This window comes from Epinephelus moara, chromosome 16 (assembly GCF_006386435.1).
Source record: "Epinephelus moara isolate mb chromosome 16, YSFRI_EMoa_1.0, whole genome shotgun sequence".
Lineage (NCBI taxonomy): Eukaryota > Metazoa > Chordata > Actinopteri > Perciformes > Serranidae > Epinephelus > Epinephelus moara.
The window spans coordinates 33,405,806-33,425,711 of NC_065521.1; the positions used below are offsets into that span (position 1 = coordinate 33,405,806).

Here is a 19,906-nt window from a genome sequence, read left to right on the forward strand (position 1 = left end):
GTAACATGGTAATCTATATACAAATGGCCATTTTGGGGGTGAGGTATTCCTTTGAATTTAAACTGCTTTCAGAAGATATTTTTGTGGCCTCTATGGACAGGAGCAACAATGAAAATAACTACTAACCATCTCAATGAATATATCAACTTGTCAGTATCGTTTTAAGGGGCGGCAGTAGCTCAGTCCATAGGGACTTGGGTTGGGAACCGGAGGGTCGCCTGTTCAAGTCCCCGTCCGGACCATGCTGGTAGCTGGAGAGGTGCCAGTTCACCTCCTGGGCAAGGCACCGAACCCCCCAACCGCTCAGAGCGCCTGTCATGGGCAGCCCACTCTGACATCTCTCCACTTAGTGCATGTATAGGTCCAGTTTGTGCATGTGTGTGTTTGGACCTGTGTGTAATTGACAACAGAGTGAAAAACTGAATTTCCCCTCTGGGATTAATAAAGTATATAAAATTAAAAATTAAATTAAATTAAAAGATAGTGAGCATATCCTGTCTGACTCTGTTAGCTGTTCTGAGAACAGGCAAAGCTTTCGGCCAACACATTTCATTACACTTCCTCTTCCTCACTTTTTTCTCTTTGTCTCCTCTCAATCTAGAAATACTGCTGAGCATCGTGACAGCAGCATTTGTCTCACTGTGATCTCCATTCAGAGATAGGACACGGCTGCAGCACTGGAGTGTGTGTGGAGGACCTGGCAATGTGTGTGTGTCTGTGTGTAGTGCTGCACTCCCACCAGACGGGGGAGTGAACTTCCTTTGGACTCTCGGCCAGTAACGGCAGTCTGGCAACTGTGGAGGAAAACAGACAGACTGTCACACACATACATGAGACCACACAGCATTCATAAAAATCAGAAACACTGTGACACATTTACACACACACACAAATCCTAAAGACAGCTCGTGGTTCCTCTCGTAGACTGAAGTTTAATATTCCTCTCTTCATGAGCGGCGTGTGCGTGCCTCAGTGAACACACGCCGCTCGTTGGACCAAACAGTGAAGGTGGACGACACTTGGACGACCGTGTTTAAAGACATCCTCTCCTCTGTCGAATGTACCATGAAGCTGTGTTCAGATTTGAAACATGGGACTCCTCTCTTTGTCTCTGAACTTCGTGGGATTTTTTTTTTACCCGCCGTCTCTCTGCTGCTCCTGGAGGATCTCTGCGTACGTAGAGTGAACGCGGTTCTAGACGACGAGCCATCAGATTGTGACACTCAGATGAATGTCATTAAAGCAGTAGCACATTGTTTCGTCCCTCCAGGACGCCGCTGGGCTAAAGTACGAGTGAATTACTTGTTGGCTGATTGCACTTTAAGGAAAGGCCAACATCAAAAGGATTGTGGCAATATAGAGGCCTTTACCCAAGAATTAATGCATAGCAGCAGTTGTTTATTTTAGTTTATTTGTGTGTATGTGTGTTCTCCAACTTTTCCTCTCTGGGTAACGGGGGCTGTTGATTGGAAATGGGTCTTTGTTCTATAGTGGGAACCAGTAGAAAGGCGGCAAGCACAGATTTTATCCAACTCATCTGCAGTGGTACCGATTTTATTACAACGAGAAATTTTTAAGTCATTTTAAAATCACTCTTGACGCATACACACTTCTATTAATGCTCAAAACTCCACTTATATTTATACAGATTCATTCATCATTCCAGAGGTGATTTTTAAATCCAGATATTTTGGTTACCTCACGCCAATTTACAGTGTTACAAGTGCAGAAATGAGAAATTGCCAATTGAGAAATTATGTCTATATTAGCTCCCACTGTAAGAGAAAAGTGTATGTTAGATTTCTAGCAATAATCCTTCCTCCTGGTTTTCCTCTGAGGACAAAGCTGAAGTATCATTGACTCAAGGCGACGGCACTGCAGTATTAGACATGATGTCTTGTTTGGAGCTTTCCCCACCCTTCTTTTGTCTGTGAATATGAATTGTAAATACGCTTCAAATGTACGATATATAAATATATATATGCTTTTGTAGGTCACATACTGTTTTTGCACAGATTGTAAGGCTTGATATTTAAAAGTGTAATTTTCTTAATCTGTCATAGGTCAGCTTTTATTTTCCGTACGTTAACCATCGGTTGGAAGAGGAAGGGCCTCCTTTTTTTTGTAAGCAGTCCGTGTAGATTTTCTTTCATACTGCCACTTTCTTTCTCTCGGAGAGCAGCCTTTGTTTTCTGGGTACAGTCTTAGCTAAAGAGGTGCTAGTGTGTAATTTTTTTCTAAATAAATTATTTTTCTTTTGACTAAAAAAAACAACAAAAAAACACAAAATATGCCTATATGAAAAGAGTTGACACATGATTGTGTTTGGCTTCTAGAGGCCCGGATGTCTTACCAGTATGTGAGGCTGATGTTTCCTGAACTGAACCTCATGCTTCCATGTGTGACTTAAAGTTTCACTCCTGAGATTTTATGTGCTTTGAATTTTGCAGATATGATCGTTCGGCCTCAGACTTTGGAAATCGGTCCCGCCGTGTAACTGTCCTTAAGTCCTTTTGGTTCATTCGCAGATGTTAAACCCGGATGGAAGCAACACATGAGGAAGTATGAATCCCTGATTACCTGTCAATCTCTTCTCCATTTAAGTTTGCCTTTATTTTCGTTGTATTTCCTGTCGTGGAGAAATCTACCTTTGAAAACACGCTCAATCCAAAGATTTTTGTTTGTCATTCTGCAGTGCGTAGAAACAGTTCCTGACGTAGATCGTGCAAGTACTCATGTGTGCTTTTACCGTCGCACATAACCTATAATATACATTGAACTAAATATGTTTAATTGCATATATTATATCCCCATCTGTATGACATAGAGTAGAGATGAGTCTGGTTCTGCTGAGGTGGTTTGAGTTTTTGTTTGTGATTGTTTCTTCCTTTCTGTAGAACTTATGGCCAGTTGAATTGTGGTGCTGCAAACAGTTATTTTACAAGAGAATGTCGAGGTTTTCTAAGCCAGAAAGGAGGTTTCATGATTGATGTCATTATGTCTCAGCTTGGAGTTTTTTTTGTTGTTTTTTTTTTTAACCCCAGTCTCAATGAAGAATATGAATCTACAAATATAAACAAAAAATGTCTGTGTTTTGCTTTAAAGGAAAGAAACTCCTCTCAGTGCATCGTTGGCACTAGAGAAAAGAGAAAACACATCTGGGAAACATACCATCATTATTACAGGATGTAAAATACTATTGCATTTTTTTTCTTACCTTGTTTCTTGATGTTAATATCGATGTAAATACAAATTTATATTTAAACATTACAATGTCTCTGGTGTCTTTCTGCACATGCAAACATTTTGTACATGTCAGCATGCAGCAAACAAGTACAGTAAGTGCGTTTTACTGCAGTAACAGGACCTTGCAAGTTACAAGTCGAGGTTCCCCTCATCATTTATGATGACTGGAGTCTGCCAGTCTGCATGGTGGGAGGTGAGTGAGTGTTTGTGTGGATGGGAGGCATAGACATGAGGAGGGAGTTTAGAGTGTGAAGGACGCCTGTGTGGCAAATCCTCAGAAGTGAGATGAAAAAGACTAGAGATTCCTCTCAGACTGGCTGTTGTCGGTGACATTGAGATTCATGCTGCCGTCTGCAGCCTCGCTTTTATCTGCTGTTTGTTTCCTGCAACTGGTCACCTCCCTAGACCTTGAGCTTTTGTCATCAATCATCCCACTTTCCTCCGCTTCTCTTAATGATTTTGCACCCCACAGAAACATCTCGCACCTCCAGGCTGTCCCAGCCCTGCTGCTGCCGTCACTGTAACCAAAACCTACAGAAGCCCGTCAGCCTGCTCAGAGCTTTAAATAACTAACTTTTCCTTTTGAGACTTGAGTGTCATTTGTATTACAATTACAGAGTCTGTCAGATCAAGATTGGCTGCCAGGTTACTGCTGCCTGACTCACTCAACCCTTTGTAGCTGGAGAAATGGTTTGACATTCAGAAGCAATTTTTGTTTCACCTGAGTTTTAATGCAGTGATGATTTTATGTCTTTAATGTGGAAATAAAATTGCAGTGTCTCATTCTTTGATGTTATAACTGTTCATTCTTTTTAGCCTTGCCTGCAGCAACAGCTACTGGATAGACTGCCATGGAATTTTACACAGACATTCATGTTCTGAATTCTACTGACTGTGGTAATCCCCCATCGTTTCCTCTGGCACCACTGGCAGGAGCACATGTGTGTCTTTTGAGTGACATTTCTCAGCTACTGAATGCATTGTCATGTAATTTGGTTCTTACATTCATGCTCCCCTCAGGATGACTTGAAATAAAAAGGCTCAGATGCAGTTCCCTAAGTTTTGCAGGCATTTGGTCATGAAACGCATTCAGGCGATGTTGAAATAATCGGAAAAATTAGTTTCAGACTGGGAAGTCAAGTCGGTACAACTAGGAAAGTCAGCGAAATGGCAGACAAAAGTAAATGTTTGGTTGTTGGTAAGAAACCTCCAATTAACTAACGTATAGTATGTCGGTTTTTACTCGCGTAATTTGTAATGTGGTATCAAATTAGCTCAGTTGTAACCGTTAGTTGCTGTCAACAGTAGAGTGTCGGAGATTAGCTTGAGAGTTAGCCTGTTTATTAGCATTGACGCTGATAACGACTCAAGTAAAGATATATTTAAGTGGGTTTAAGGAATGCATGAAGATATATGAATTGCCACGCCAATCCTGGAAACAAAGCTATGAACGTGGAGCTTAAACAGTCTGTGTTTTCACATTACTACTTAAGTTCATGGACACACCGAAGCGCACGTGAATGCAATGACACGCCCATTAGCCTCCTGCTGTATACACGCTAAAGTTAGCTGCTAACATGGTTAAATGCTAATGTTAGCATTTAGTTCAGCGCTGCGGCCCTTGTTTGTAGTAGTAGTAGTAGTAGGGTAAAACGGGGGAAGATGCCCCCACCTCCTTAATTCCTGTCCTTATCAATGTAAGTCTAACGTTACCCAAACACATAAATTGAATGGCTATTTGATTTATTTTTGAGATGATGACGGATATTTGTTGGGGGAGTCATACAATTAATTTTAAAGAAAAACCCCTCATTTAAAGTCAGATAAAAGTTACAGTCAGACACTTTGGGGCAAAACTCCCCCCGGGACATCTTGCCTCCAAATATTATTTAGTTAGATAGCTAGTGTATAGTCATATGTGACTTTCTGTAGTTCATTATTACATATAATAATAGTATTGTAGTTACAACAGCTTGCTAGCGTCATTAGCTAGCTAGCCCACGATCATTAGCATTACTAGCTAGCTAGAATTAGCCAACATATTTAGCAAGTTTGCTGGAGGAAGACATCCTGAAATGAAAAATAGTTGGCCTGAAGGAAAGGCTAAAAGGCTTCAATATAATACATTAGAGGGTCAGAATTAGGATTTTTATTATTATTATTATTATTATTTAGTTAGCTAGTTTTGAGCTCAGGGACTCAAGTGCTACTCTACCAATGTATTTCTCTTAACAGTGAGTTGATATATGTATCATCATCCTGCACATGCTAAAATAATATCCACATTTTTTTTTTTTTTAATTTTACAGTAACTTGACTTTGTTCTTGAGGGGTGGCGCCTTACCCCATCTTACCCCACATCCCATACAGTAACACCAAGGTTGCCAGATACTGTCAACAGTGACATTTTACGTGATGCTAACGTTAGCTCACTGTCTTCTCAAGTCTGGACTGATGTATTTCTCTGTCTGCTCCCAATAGACCTTGACAATTCTTATAAAATAGTAGCACATAGGGCAGAAATAAAAACAACTTTTTTTTTATGAAAAGGTAACATTCTTAATGTTTTGTTTGAGGCTGTATTATGTAAGACTCTTGAATAAAGAGTCGACCATATGCCCTGATTACCCTGCCAGGTCAAACCTGGAGGTTTCAGTGTTAGGGAGTAGAGAACTACGTGTATTTAAACGGAATTAAACTAGTGGATTAACTACATTTTGCAGCATCCTGTTGGTAGTTCAGCTATATTCACACGTTCATAGTGATTCTATTAGTTGAATTACTTTAATCTTCTTTGTTGTGTAGGTAGTCACAGAAACTACAACCAATTTGGGACCATTTAAGTAAAGGACTTCTTCTCTACTGTAATTAAACCCTCTTCAATCATTGTTATTTAAATGTCAAGAGAAGTTGTTGCATACTATTTTAGAAGTTACCTGGCTAACTCTGCTTGGTGCAATCTCCCGTCTGGACTGTAGTTTCTGGAAGGCAGGTGTCTGAGTGATGGACATTTTATACAAAACCAAAGCTGAAATTCATTCCTGTACTTTCCCATCAACAGTGGGGTATTTTATTTATTTGGTTTATGATCTGTGAACAAGAGGGCACGTTTTGCAATAAACTCAGTTAAGTGGCATTTTATGCTGAAATGTGATTTTTTGTATCACATGTAGGCTTCCCCAACACTGGAGGTTTTACTGTTCTACAAAATCATAAATTAACCATGAGGCAACTGGTGTCTAATTTTAACTGTTATCTTGGCTCAAATTGAGTCCTGGAATTTTAAGACATGTCAGTTTCTCTTTCTGTTAGCTGCAGCTGTCAGTCAGTAGGCTTATATATATATATATATATATATATATATATATATATATAGATATATAGATACATAGATACATATATGAAGATGATCTTATGAATCATATCTTGGCAGTCTTAGCAATGGCATTTGGTGCAGGCTCATCAGTATAAGAAATTATTCAACAGTTTCAGCTGCCGTGTGGGGGTTTCCTGTGTGTGTGTGTGTGTGTGTGTGTGTGTGTGTGTGTGTGTGTGTGTGTGTGTGCGCACGCAGGGTGGAGCAGGAGGCGGGATGCGCCAATAAAAAAGACGCACCGCTCCTCTATTGGACCAGACGCGGAGTGGGCGCACACATGACGCGCCTACGAGGCTTCAAGTCCTCGTTTTTTTCTTCTTCTCCGAGACAGGAGACATGAGGTTCCGAGACACCTGTCAGGAGGACTACACATCCACAAGCTGTGTGTGATGCAACTGGAGGCTGTGTGTTTAACCATGGACGCGCTGTCATCGTTATCATAGCCTCTCGGTGACCAAGGAGCGTTAAGTTATTCTGCTGCTTTCTTGCTTTGCTTTTTGTTATTCCTCATTTTTTAGCCCTCTCTCAAGCCGCATGAGTTCACCGCTGTTTTTAGGTCAGCTGGTCGGGGTCCCGTTAGAAATAATGCACCCCACCATGGAGAAAGACACGACTTACACCAAGATCTTTGTCGGCGGGTTGCCGTATCACACCAACGACGCTTCACTTCGGAAATATTTCGAGACTTTCGGAGACATCGACGAGGCGGTGGTTATCACAGACAAGCAGACGGGCAAGTCCAGAGGATACGGCTTTGTGAGTTCATTTAAGTAGTTGTTTTCTTGGTAGAATAAATGAGGAGTTAAACACATGCATGTGGAGTGAAATATGGGCTTTAATTAAGGTTTTATCAGCCGCTCTGACTTTAATTGGACAGTCAGGGAGGCTGGAGACACAGTAGATCATGTCTGTGGCAGCCAGTAATGAGTTAGAAGTGACTTTATCTTTTGTGGTTAATTGTATTTTCTTTTATTATTGCCTCAGAGGCTGCACATACTGCCACTGTGTTCCAGCAAGCTGCAGACATGTACAGTGTGTCTGGTGGTGGCAGTCACATGCTTGAAGCATGAGTAGCAGATTATTTCTTACAAGTGTGTCATCAATTATCTCTGCGGTCCCAAAGTGAGCAACAAATGAGCTCACAGATAGACACACAGTAGAAGTGTACAGTGTGAGGAGAAGATGTGCAGAGAGGAGACACACAGACACACAAGTTGAGTTAAGCTGTGGACAGATGTCTTTCTGCCGTGTGTTTGTGTGCGACAGAGAGAGATGGGGGAGAGGGGAGGGGGGTCCTTGGTCACAGAGGTGTGACATGTCAGTTGGCTCTGCAAGATAAGGCTGCAGTAGTTTCATTTTGACTTCCTCCCGTGCAGCCCTTCCCCCCCTCCTCCAGGATGTGTTTGGTTGTTTCTGTAAGTGACTGAGTTTGTGTGTGAAAGAGAAAGAGATGAGATGTGAAATCAAAGATAAGCCTCTGCATCAGCTGAGGTGACCAGCGCTGTGTTGACTTCTGTAAGGACAGCAATGCTCATTTCATCCCTGACTTCCTTTCAGCGCTCTTAATTCCCTGCAGCAGCTTCTTGAACCCCCGGTGATCTCAAACCATCCGCCGGCTCTGTTTGCATAAGAGTCCAGAGTCTGACGCTGCGAAACGAAAGAAAGCGGGGGCAGTTTTACTTTCACTGTCCCATTTATTGGCGCTGGAGCTGTAGTTTACCTCACATATTAAGTGTAACTGCACTGTGTGTGTCTTAACCTTCAGCACCCCCTTCCCACTGCTATCTGCCCACTCCTCAACTCACTCCCTCAAGGTAGATTCCTGTATCTCATCCTTGGCAGCCCAGTCTGAAATAACAGATCTGCCTCCCACATAAGCTCCACTGGAAGCATTAAAACACACTGATGGCTGTCTTCATGTGGTGGAGTCAGTGTCTCCTCATGCATTTAGCAAAAAGATTGAATCATTCGAGGAGAGACAAGGACAGCAGCTACCTCAGGGCCAGCCCCCTCCTCTCTCTGCCCGCTCTGGGTCTGCTGCTTCATCATGTTGGAATCACTCCTTCAGCACTGGGTAGAGAAGCTTTCACATGCAATCATGCAGCTGTAAAGAGTGATTATTATTTATCAGTAATGCTTTGACTCTGTCAACAGGTGACCATGATGGACAGGGGAGCAGCAGAGCGGGCATGCAAAGATGCAAACCCTATCATTGACGGCAGGAAGGCCAATGTGAACCTGGCGTACCTGGGAGCGAAGCCTCGCAGCTCGCAGTCAAGTAAGTGTGTTAGATTGCTGCTAAACAAACAGGATGTACAGGGCCATGTTTTAACCAAGGGGCAATCTCGGGGGCTGAAAAATGTATCCAACATGAAGTCCAAAAAACCGCAGTTTCTCTAATGGCCACTTGAGGCTGGCTCCAAAAGCAAGTCAATCCACTTAGACCCCCTTGTTAAAATAGAAATAAACATGTTTACAGCCTAGGACAAAAACAGTTTTGCTGACAACTGCACGGGGGGTTAATTTTTAAATAACTCACCCGTTTACATTTTAATTAGGCTTAAAGTTACACATATTTGATTATTGCAATACATAATGACAGTCGCACAGTCTATAGCCCCCTTTACTCAGACTGCTTAAGGTGAGAATGTTGCACCACTATTCCGCCTCGCCATTCTGTATGAAACGTACAATTGTGGAATGGGGGGACAGAGTCGTTTGACCGTTAAGCCAGCATAGGTAGTAACAGCGCCATATCGATATCTGTGTGAAAGGGATAGCTAGTAGGACGGAACAGGTGTGATGTTTTGAAGACATGTTATGTGTGCGACCTACCGCCAGGAGATTCAAAAAGCAGCTAGCAGCAGTTAGCAGCTAACTCAAAGAAGAACAGCAACCAAAAATGTCCGCAAACTGGGGATCCCGGAGCTCCAAGTAGAGGAGGGATAAGCTGCCATATAACAGGGATGGCAAATGATTGTTACTGCCATGTTATGCTATTGTTACAGTTTAGAAAGTGCTCCCGATGCCTATGTTATATGTCACACTACAGGCTGATGCCGTTGTGTTACATGTCATGCACATCATGCCTCTTTTGCTTCCAGAATGCCAGCACGCCATGTGAAATCACACACTGGGGAGGCATGATGCCGCCACTGTTTGATTCTGTATAAAAAAGGCAAAGCCGGTGTAATGAAGGGTCTTTGTCGTGGCAGTGTTGTGGGATCTCTGGGTAAAAAGGGCTTTTGAGTCAGATCCACCGTTCGCTCCTTCCCAGCTCCACCTTCTTGTCCAAATGTAGTCACTTCTGGCTCAAAAATTCAAGATGGTGACGGCCAGAATGCCAGACTAGAGGCTTCAGAATGGGATTCCATAAAGTAACGTCGTGGTAGCCACATTATTATCTTTATACAGTCTATTAATTTACAAAAAAAAAAAAACCCTACAAACCATGTAATGGATAAAGCTGGTAAGAGATCACAGCCAGCAATGTGTTGGTACTTCTCTGAGTACTTTCTCACTACTGTACTCTCTGTGGCACTCAGTCCTAAGCCCAAATGATTCCCACTGAAGAAATCTTTAAAAACAGGTCACACATATGTAGTTTCACTTCTAGAAAAGGCTGAGAACTGCAGTTTTGTAAATTGATGTCCTAACTTCCAGGTAGTCGATGGCTTGCAGGGAGTTGAAGTTCTTACTCAAGAACTGCAGTCAACTGCAGTAAACATTAGGGCTGTCCGGAAACCATGGGGCTTCGAAGCTTCAGTGATAATTATCTGCAAATATTTGAGGCTTCAACTGGACATGACAGGAGCAGGGAGTGGGGGTTGGGGTAATAGTAAGCAATCTATTTAGGCTAATCAACCACCTAAACCCAACCTAGCTTTGGTCACACTTAGCTCTGCTGCGTGTGTGTGAGACAGAGAGGGTCAAGAGAAGGTGAAGAGAAGGTAGACCATTGCATGAAATGTTTCTTTAAGTTAATAACTCGAACGCCGCGGGTCGGGCCGCATCACTAGGTGCAAAGCAAGCACTTCTCTGCAGTTGCCAACCACACATATCCATCCACAATTCATTGCATCTGTTCCTTTTCCTCATCAAACAGCCAACAGAATATCTTGATGCGGGGGTCTGTGACTGCGCTGAGGATACTGACCTCATCCATGTCTGACACTTGCCGCCCCCTTTCAGCTTCCTCCACCAGCTAACTGATGAAAAAACAACAACAAAGCATTTGAATACTGATTTAGACGTCAGTTACCGTGGCAACGATTGAGGTTTCTGTGCTTCGAAACATTCAAGTCACCCCAGTAAACATGAAGGTTTCTGTATTTTTAGGTCACAGATACTGTTTGCTCCTGCCTAATGGGAAAGCTTTTGCATTCACAAACTACTGCATGTTCTGGGGAGATTAAACCTGGAAGGACAACCTGGAACATCTGGATGTTTTTGGATGAATTAAGTAGTTTCCTGCATGAAAAGGTTTGGTGTTCAGAAGCTGGCTGTCACATCTCAAATATCACAGCATCCCACACCTGCAGCAAAGGAAATGACATCCAAATATTCCTTGCTTGCGACGACATTACCAAATGATGATAGCCTAACTTTGATGAAAGAATACAAGCAGCTAAATGGTCACAGTTGACAGATCTCGCCAAGTTTCAAGTCTCTACATGTTGGTTTCCGGGCTGCACTGAAATGAATGGAAACCCACAGCTGCATTGGAGAGCGGAAATCGATTTAAAAACCAGTACAAATGTGTACAAATGTTGAGGTTTGCGGGATAAAACATGCAAAACAACCTGTATCCTCCTATTATCCAACTGTCTCTGCTCATTCCCACCATACATTCACTCTTTGTGTACTTGATTTAACGCACAGCTTTCATGCCGCCGGGCTTTTTCAGTGTTAACCACCAGCACACACGCTCCGCGCTTCCCCTCCAACATCTCGCTGCACACCAGACCTTGACAGCAGCACTTCCCTCGCTGCTTCATTTAAAGCTCGCTGGCTGAAATACCGTCGAGTGTAGGTGTGATTGACAAACAGCAGCGCCAACAACAACTGACTGTGTGTCCTTATTCCGGGGCCGCCGCTTGCTCGCGACGCAATTCCCCAAGCATGCAGCTGATGGGAGATGGCAGTGCTTGGTATTTTGTTGTTTTGTGTGAGAGAGAGAGAATAGGAGAGGGAGAGAATAAGAAGAGCAGGAGGGGATGGGACTGTTAAGAGCAAGAAATAACAACGTGTCTGTGTCCTCTTTGTGCTACTGAAGAAAGAAAGTGTGCATTTAGATATAGGTTTTAACAAAAAAAGGGTGCTGATGGAGTCATGGCTGTGCTGTGAAAGGAGGAAGAACAGAATAGCTGCAGGAATGTTGACATGAAGTCAGAGGAGGGGCAGAGAGGAGGAGGATAGGTTTCTCCTTTCTTACTCAGCCTCAGCTGATTCCTGGTGAACTCTGGAGGCAGAGAGGTCACAGATGTTTGTGTTCAATAGAGTGCATTATTATTTGTGTGAGTGTGTCGAACATGTGTGTACGCTGAGGGAATAACAGATACCCCTGTATACATGCAAACATCTGAGACAAACAAGTAGAGGCAGAGAGGCAGAGAGGCAGAGAAGCGTCTCTGTCCTTGTCTGCCCGTCTTTCTCGTTGTCTGTGCAGCCGGTAGCGAAAATATCCCTCCTCTCTTTCTCTTTGTCTGCAGGTCTCTCTGTTGGAGTTCAGCAAGTCCATCCTACGTGGGCTCAGAGGCAATATGGGTAAGACGGAGAAGAATCAATACCTCTATTTCCACCTCTCTCTCTCTCTCTCACCTGCCTCCTCCTCCTCAACACAATACATCTCACTCCTCCGTCCTTGACATTTGTGAGCGCTCGCTCCTGTTCTCCACTCAGGTTGTGGTAGTTAATGCCACTCTGCAATGTGAAAGAAAGGAGGGGAAAAAAGCCATCACATCCAGCACAAATGATGCTTCAAAGATGTGCTCAGCCCCTGCGCCCCTATCTGTATCTCTACATCGTATTTGGATTTGTCTTCTGTTGTCTCTCTCTCTCTTTCTGGGCCATTAAACACGCGAGAAGCTCAATTCTGAATTTCTCTCTCGCATGACTTGGGCTTTACTGAGGCAACAAGCCATTTAGTCAAACTTCCCTGCATCCCTTCTCTCTTTCCTCTCCATACAGACACACACGCACTACTGCCATTATCTTCTCTCTTTTCCACTCATGTTTGTGCGTGCAGAGACATGCTCTTCATATCTATTTAATATCTGCGGGTGTACTGGACCAGTGGTTCCCAACCAGGGGATCAGCAATCCCACAAGAGGTCACGAGCTGAATTCATAGTCCTGCGTTAAGGGGTTACAGATGTAGGCCTAATAAATGTTACTATACACCAGGGCTACAGTGGCCACTGAGGTACAGTACCACACGGAGACAACGAAAACTGTGATTGGCCAGCTTTTGTTTTCTCCATGGATTATGCTAATTGTAAAGAAAACATTAAGGAGGTTGAAGGAAGACTCTAACATTGTCTTCTCCTTTCCAATAACACACAGTTGGCAAAGACAGCCACACTGCAAACCTTCTTCTTAAAGGGAACCTGTTGTGCTTTTCCTTATTTTCTGTCATATGTATAAGGTTACAGTGTTGGATCCTCATATAAAACGTGGTCAGTTACGTAAATGTATGTATAAGTAATCCCTTTGAGCAAAAACCTCAGGCCTCAGACAGCTCTGAATACTCTGTTTCAACAGGTTTTTCTACTTTGGCTACAAGCTGATGTCAGCTGGACAGATTTCTCTATCTGCTCCATGCACGTTACTGCAAGTGTTTACGTTACATACACTGCTACATATAGCGACATGCTAATGTCAGGGAAACAAGTCATGTGGTTGCTGGTGTTGTTAATTTCTCCCAGACCTCGTATCGTATTCCTTCTGGAACATGTGCGATTGTGCTAAGAAGCTTTTATTGGTGATTTTTCACGGTAGAAAGTGCTGCTATACTCTGTTACAATCATTCTCCGGCTGAAGGAACACTGCTACATGTAGCTGCATGCTAATGTCAGGAAAACATGTCATCTTAGTTGCTGATGTTGTTAAGTTCTCCCATATTTCATATCATATTCGTCCTGGAACATGTCCAGTTGTGTTTAGAAGCTTTTATTGGTGTTTTTCACAGTAGAAACTGCTGCTTTACTCTGTAACAGTCATTCTCCAACTACAAGTACACTGCTACATGTAGCTACATGCTAACGTCAGGAAAACATTTCATCTTAGTTGCTGATGTTGTTAATTTCTCCCATATTTCATTTTGTATTCCTCCTGGAACATGTCTGATTGTGTTTAGAAGCTTTTATTGGTGATTTTTCATGGTAGAAAGTGCCACTAAACTCAGTCACAGTCACTCCCCAGCTGCAATGACGGTGCTGAGAGAACGCAGATACAAAAGACCTGTAAATGCTGACCAATCAAAGCAGACTTGTCTTTTTTTGAGAGAGGGGTTTAAAGAGACAAAATGGAGTGTTTCAGACAGAAGGTGAATGCAGGTGTTCCAGCACAGACAATATGAGAAAAAATAATGTTTTTTGTCCATTAATGCATGTAAACATGCTCTAATAGAAACCCAAAATACAAGTATGAACCTGAAAATGAGCATAGTACATGATGCATGTGTCTGTAGCATTACAGTGGTGCAATTAAGAGGTGAAATCCATCCGGCAGGACTTAAATTAACAGCTTGCATCAAACAAGGGGACACAAGATAAGCAGGATAACTGAATAAAATATTTCTGTAACACAGAATTATTTATATTGGTTTAATTGGTTTCCATCTGTTTTTTGTGAAATACTGTATAGTTTTACCCTTTTAGACTTCTAAAGATGGTTTAAATCAAACAGAGAAGAGAAAATCGGTCATCATCGACAACCTGTGATGAGGGCTCATAGACCTGTATGACTTTGTGTTAAGGACTCAGAAGCAAAAATGGTCGAGCATCAGTGTATTCCACTGTAGGCAATATTGAAAATCAATGATCACGGCTGCTTTATGGCCATATTGGATTTTTATCTGAGTTTTGCAGCAATGCAATCAGAGCTGCAACAATTAGTCAGCCAATCAGCAACCATTTTTCAAGCAGAAACATCAAACACTTGCAGGACCTTGTGCTCTCTATTGTCATATATGTTAGTAAAATGACTCTTTGGGTTTCAGCCTTTTGGTAAGATAATAGAAGCAATCTGAATACATCTCCTTGGGCTGTGGGGAATTATAACAGGCAACACTCAATAAACAAAACAATTAACTGAGAAAATAATCAGCAGATTAATCAGTGATGAAAATAATTATCTGTTGCAGCTGTTAATGTAATAAGGTAGCTTCACTTGTCAGGTGTTTAGTTTACTGGATAGTCAAAAACAGACTCTCCTGTCAGGGTGTTTAATCCAAAACCGTTTGTCGATTTCCAGAAAATTTCCAGTATCTCAAAGTCTATCAGTGTCGCAGTATAAAATTACACCCACCCTGATGAAGGATTGTTCCTCCTAATGTTCTGGAAAGCTGAACAGTGTAGCCAGTGGTTTTTCAGAAACTTGACCAGCCCGGAAACTCGCTGTAATCCACATGTGACGGGCGTTCGGCCTCCTCATCCAGTTTCTCGATGTCAATGTGAACTCAAAAGGAAACCTTAATGACTCAGTTCCTGAGTGAAGTATCATGCAGGGATGATTAATACCCAGGGCTGTTACAGACAGCAGAGTGACGCTGCAGGTCGAACACCTACAACACCTACTGAGACTTGACTCAGATATTTGGTGTATGAGTGTTGTTTAGGTGATCTTAGACGAGGATACTGTCAACCAGTGTCGCAGCTGTTCTGTACATGTGGGCGTGTTGTTGACTTTAACAATGAAATATCTGCTCTTTGGAGAAAAGATTGCAAAACATGTTTTGGTCTTTGGTTGATGAAGTTTTACAGACTGGATCTTCTATATTTTAGAGGTGTTTTTTTTTTTAAATAATATGCATGATGTGGTGTCTTCATGCCGACTTTCTGGAGGATGACAAGTTTTGATCCTGCGGCTACAGAGAGTCCATTAAAAACCTCAACTGTTCTGAGTGCTATTAATATTGCAGTCCTCAATTTCTGAATGAGTGATGAGGGAATTGAAGCTGACCCAGATGAGTCTATGAATGAGTGATGATGGGTTGATTGAAAGCCTCCCACAGTGAAATCAGACGTTTAAAGCAGAGGGAGTTTTAATCTCTGCTTCCAGGAAGAGTCGCAGAGCTTTGACACCTCACAAACCTAAACAAAAGAAGTAGACACATCACCTGGCACATTAACTAACTAACACGCCCAGAAGGCAAACACACAGAGAAGGCACTTTGTTTATCAGCTTAGAAACACCTGCAACTCCAAACATTAAAGGGACAGTGTGTAAATGCATGGGTTCTTGACCTTTATGTCACATTTGTTCAGAGGATTGTTCTCCTTTTTTGTGTCTGTGTACAATCTGTTGTTTCAGGTCCCGTTTATACGACAATGATTTCAACTGAAAACGGTAAACTTTAGTTGCGTTTTGGCCGATCGTTTACAGGACATTGGCGTTTTGGGTGCCTGAAAACGCAACGTTTTGAAGACGGGTTCCAGAGTGCAGCTTTTTGGAAACAGCAGCGTCTCCGTTGTCATGTAAACTTGCAATATGCAGTACCTCTGAAAACGGAGACTTTTCGCACATGTGCATTACGGTTCCAGTCACTAGGCATGCGCGACAAAGTCGACCGGCACAACAACAATGCCGAGCTCTGTTTGTGCTGCTCACCCTGTTGATTTGAAGTGAAGTGTAGATATGTTACTGTAGCAACTCCACCTCGTCGTCCATCCAGACAAAGTTATCTGTGCATGCTTTCTCCATTGTGTCTTCTTTGTTTTGGTTTGTAATCACCGCGTTGTAGAGGAAGGCGCTTCAGCGCAGGCGCATGGCGTCATGCCATGGTGTTGCTTTGCAAATTTACACTGCCACCCATTGGCCTGGCGTGCATACTACAGCGTTTCCAGGAGATTTTGCGGCTCCATGTGAACGGGGATCGTTTCAATAACGTCGTCATATAAACGCAGAAGTTTTGGGATCGTTTCAATAACGTCGTCATATAAACGCAGAAGTTTTTTAAAATGCAAAAGACAGACTTTTCCGTTTTTAGAGAAACCGTTGTTGTCTAAACAGGGCCTCAGTCAAAGGTACAGTTCACCCCCAAATCAAAATGTTTCCTCTCACCTGTAGTGCTGTTTATCAGATTGTTATGGAGTGAGTTGCTGAGTGTTGGAGATATCAGCCGTAGAGATGTCTGCCTTCTCTCTAATATAATGGAACTAGATGACACTCAGCTTGTGGTGCTCAAAGTGCCAAAAAAATTAATTTGAAAAACTTAACAGCAATGTCTCCTCCAGGAAATCATGACTTGGTTACTCAAGATAATCCACAGACCTTGTTGTGAGCAGTTTCCTATTTCCTTTCTACTAAACTACACCCGTCAACTGTATCGTTGCGCAGAAGGAAGTGTGCATCTACTGCTAGCTCGCCTAGCACCACTGAGCTAGCTAACGTTACAGCTCAGCCGAGGAGGACGCCATTAATGTTTACATCTCACGCTGTCACAAGCACAAGTCTCTTGTCCATGAGTAGATAGATGCTTCCTTCTGCACATTTTTATGGTTGGCGGGTGTAGTTTGGAGCTTTGAGCACCACAAACAAAGTGCCATCTAGTTCCATTATGTGGTAGAGAAGGCAGACATCTCTACGGCTGATATCCTCAACATTCTGCAACTCACACTAAAGCAATCTAGGCTGATAAACAGCACTACAGGTAAGAGGGAATATATGAATTTTTGGGTGAACTGTCCTTTTAAGATGCTTGTAACAGATGTGTGTTTAAGCTCTTCTGTCCTATATTATCGTAAAGTGATATCTTTGGACTGTTGGTTGGACAATGCAAGACTTTTCTACGAGTGATGGGCATTTTTCATAATTTTTTTAAATTTTCACAACTCAAAAAAATAATCTGTAAATTGAGGAAATAATCAGCAGATTGACTGATAAAGAAAATAATCAGCTTGTCGTCTGCTAAACAGCACAGTAACACAATTCATTCAGACTGTTGATGAGGAGATACAGAAGACCTGAACTTAAAATTCTCACCAATTCTCCAAAAGCTGCTACCACTTCACAACCTGGCATGCTGTGAGTAATTGTATCAGTGATTAAAAATTAATTTAGTGCTTCACAGAGCAATAATATGCGGGAACTGCCCATTGGTTCGACAGCCCATTGGTTCGACATCCCATTGTTCCGACCATATTAAACTCATTGTTCCGAAGTCCGTTCCGAAATCATCATGATGCCCTGTGGTTAAGGTCTGGTTAGGTTTAGGCACAAAAACCACTTGGTTAGGGTCAGGAAAAGATCATGGTGTGGGTTAAAATGAAAAAGAAAGTGACAAACACATAAGCTGTGAGCCTGCTCCGCCTCAAGCCGGTCGCGGCGCACCATACGCCCGCCGCGAGCCGTTCAGCACCGCGGACAGTCGGACTAATGGGATGTTGAACCAATGGGCTGTCGAACCAATGACATGGACCCTAATATGCTGTTATGAAAAATAAAAAAACACAGAACTTGGTCCAGATTTACTTCATGTCACTTATTTTTTAAGTGCAAAGAACTTCGTTGATAAAGAGTTGAGCCAACCATCATCTTACTGTTATTTTATTTATTTATTTATTGAAGCAATACCAAAGATTAATTTCTTACTACCAATTAATGTGTCCGTTTTGATTAACTGATTAATCTTTTAGTCTATGAAACATCAGGACACTGTAAAAAACAAGCTAAAACCTGAAGTGACATTTTTAAACAACCGCCGAAAACACAAAGATGTTTAATTTATATTAATGCTAAAAAGAGAAAAGAAGCAAATCCTCAGAACAAATCACTAACACACAAAAAAGAGACAGAGCTCATGTATTGTATTGTGTTTTTTTTTTCAGTGTGTTTTGGGAGCTAGCAGTTTTGATTTTGACCTATATTAAAGAAGGAAAGTCAGAATATCTTGTCCTCTGCTGCCCTGATTTGGACAGTTTCTTTTTTTATGTATATATATTTCTCAAAAGTCGAACAACTTCGTGGAAGTGCATTGCATAACAACTTAAGTTCCCCTTTAATCAACTAATTATATCTGTGGCTTTCTTTTTCAACACAACACACTCTGAGGGAGAAATCTGTTTGTGATGTATCTTGTGAACCTGAGTCGGTTTCGTTGTTTGTCGGCCTATTTGGGGGAAAATCTGTTGTGGAAGAAGAAGCGATACCAGTTTTTGCAACAAGTTTAACCTCAAGAGATCTCAGTACTGCACAGCTGCAAAATGTGTGGCACTTTGAGTAAATGGCAGATTCACCTTTTCTGGCAACAGGAAACTCTCTTATTGAAGTCACTGTTTTTATTTGTCTCTCCACCTACACGTAAATTGAACACCCAACTAATGAAGGTGTCTTCCATGTCTGAGAGTTGAGGTAATATTGACTCTTTAAATGAATTTGCGACTCTCTTTGGTTTAATTCCTCTTGATAACAAAGGATACACACGTTGCATGTTTAAGTAAAGGATAAATAAACTGTACAGCGTCCCAAGTCTTTATATTCCTCAGTGTTTTATACATGCAAAGGGCGCATCTGTCCAGCTCTGATCTCTCTGCTCCGAGGCTAGATGTGTCTTTGACATGATCAGTATGACTGCAGTCAGATTCAAACATTTCTTGGCGAAGTGAAGGACTTTTATTTTGGGAGCAAGCTTAGGTTTTAAACAGACCTGTGCAGCTGATAAAGAGCAGGAGCCTTTTTAGTCCTTCACAATATTACCAAGGACACAACGATCCAGCTTCTTCTCTCACGATACAGATAACAAATCTGATACTCTTTTGCCTAATGTAAAATCTTTATACAGTAGAGATTTCTGTGGTGTTAAAGTGGAGGCACTTTTTCTGTTTACATTCATTAACATCTACATGTTTCATCTATTATTGATGTACGTTGTCGGATTTAATTATGGTATAAGACAGAGCAAAAACATTTCAAGGACAACAAAAACAAACAGGCACATACTGAGGCATTAACATTAAACTATATTTAATGTACCAGGAACCTCAGGTTAAGGGGTTCGAACCCCAGGGTGGGGGAGCCCTTCTGTGTGGAGTTTGCATGCTCTCCCATGTCAGCGTGGGTTTTC

At 42.0% G+C, this 19,906-nt stretch overlaps 2 protein-coding genes across 3 annotated transcripts in view; both read left to right on the forward strand.

The window, feature by feature from the left end:
* The window catches only part of LOC126402309 (nuclear receptor coactivator 3-like), a 96,377-nt gene extending 93,108 nt beyond the window's left edge, over positions 1-3,269 (forward strand). The window contains exon 23 of the mRNA XM_050064189.1: positions 602-3,269. Within this exon, the coding sequence (XP_049920146.1) occupies positions 602-613 (12 nt within the window). The 3' untranslated portion in view covers positions 614-3,269. The remainder of the gene's footprint in view (positions 1-601) is intronic.
* A 3,597-nt stretch (positions 3,270-6,866) lies between these two features.
* rbm38 (RNA binding motif protein 38) overlaps positions 6,867-19,906 on the forward strand; it is a 29,248-nt gene continuing 16,208 nt past the window's right edge. Inside the window, exons 1-3 of one of the 2 annotated variants that reach the window (XM_050064524.1) lie at positions 6,868-7,378; positions 8,777-8,900; positions 12,334-12,388. In XM_050064524.1, the coding sequence (XP_049920481.1) occupies positions 7,157-7,378; positions 8,777-8,900; positions 12,334-12,388 (401 nt within the window). In that variant the 5' untranslated portion in view covers positions 6,868-7,156. Of the gene's footprint in view, positions 7,379-8,776; positions 8,901-12,333; positions 12,389-19,906 lie in introns of both variants that reach the window. The other variant, XM_050064525.1, reaches the window with a different exon arrangement.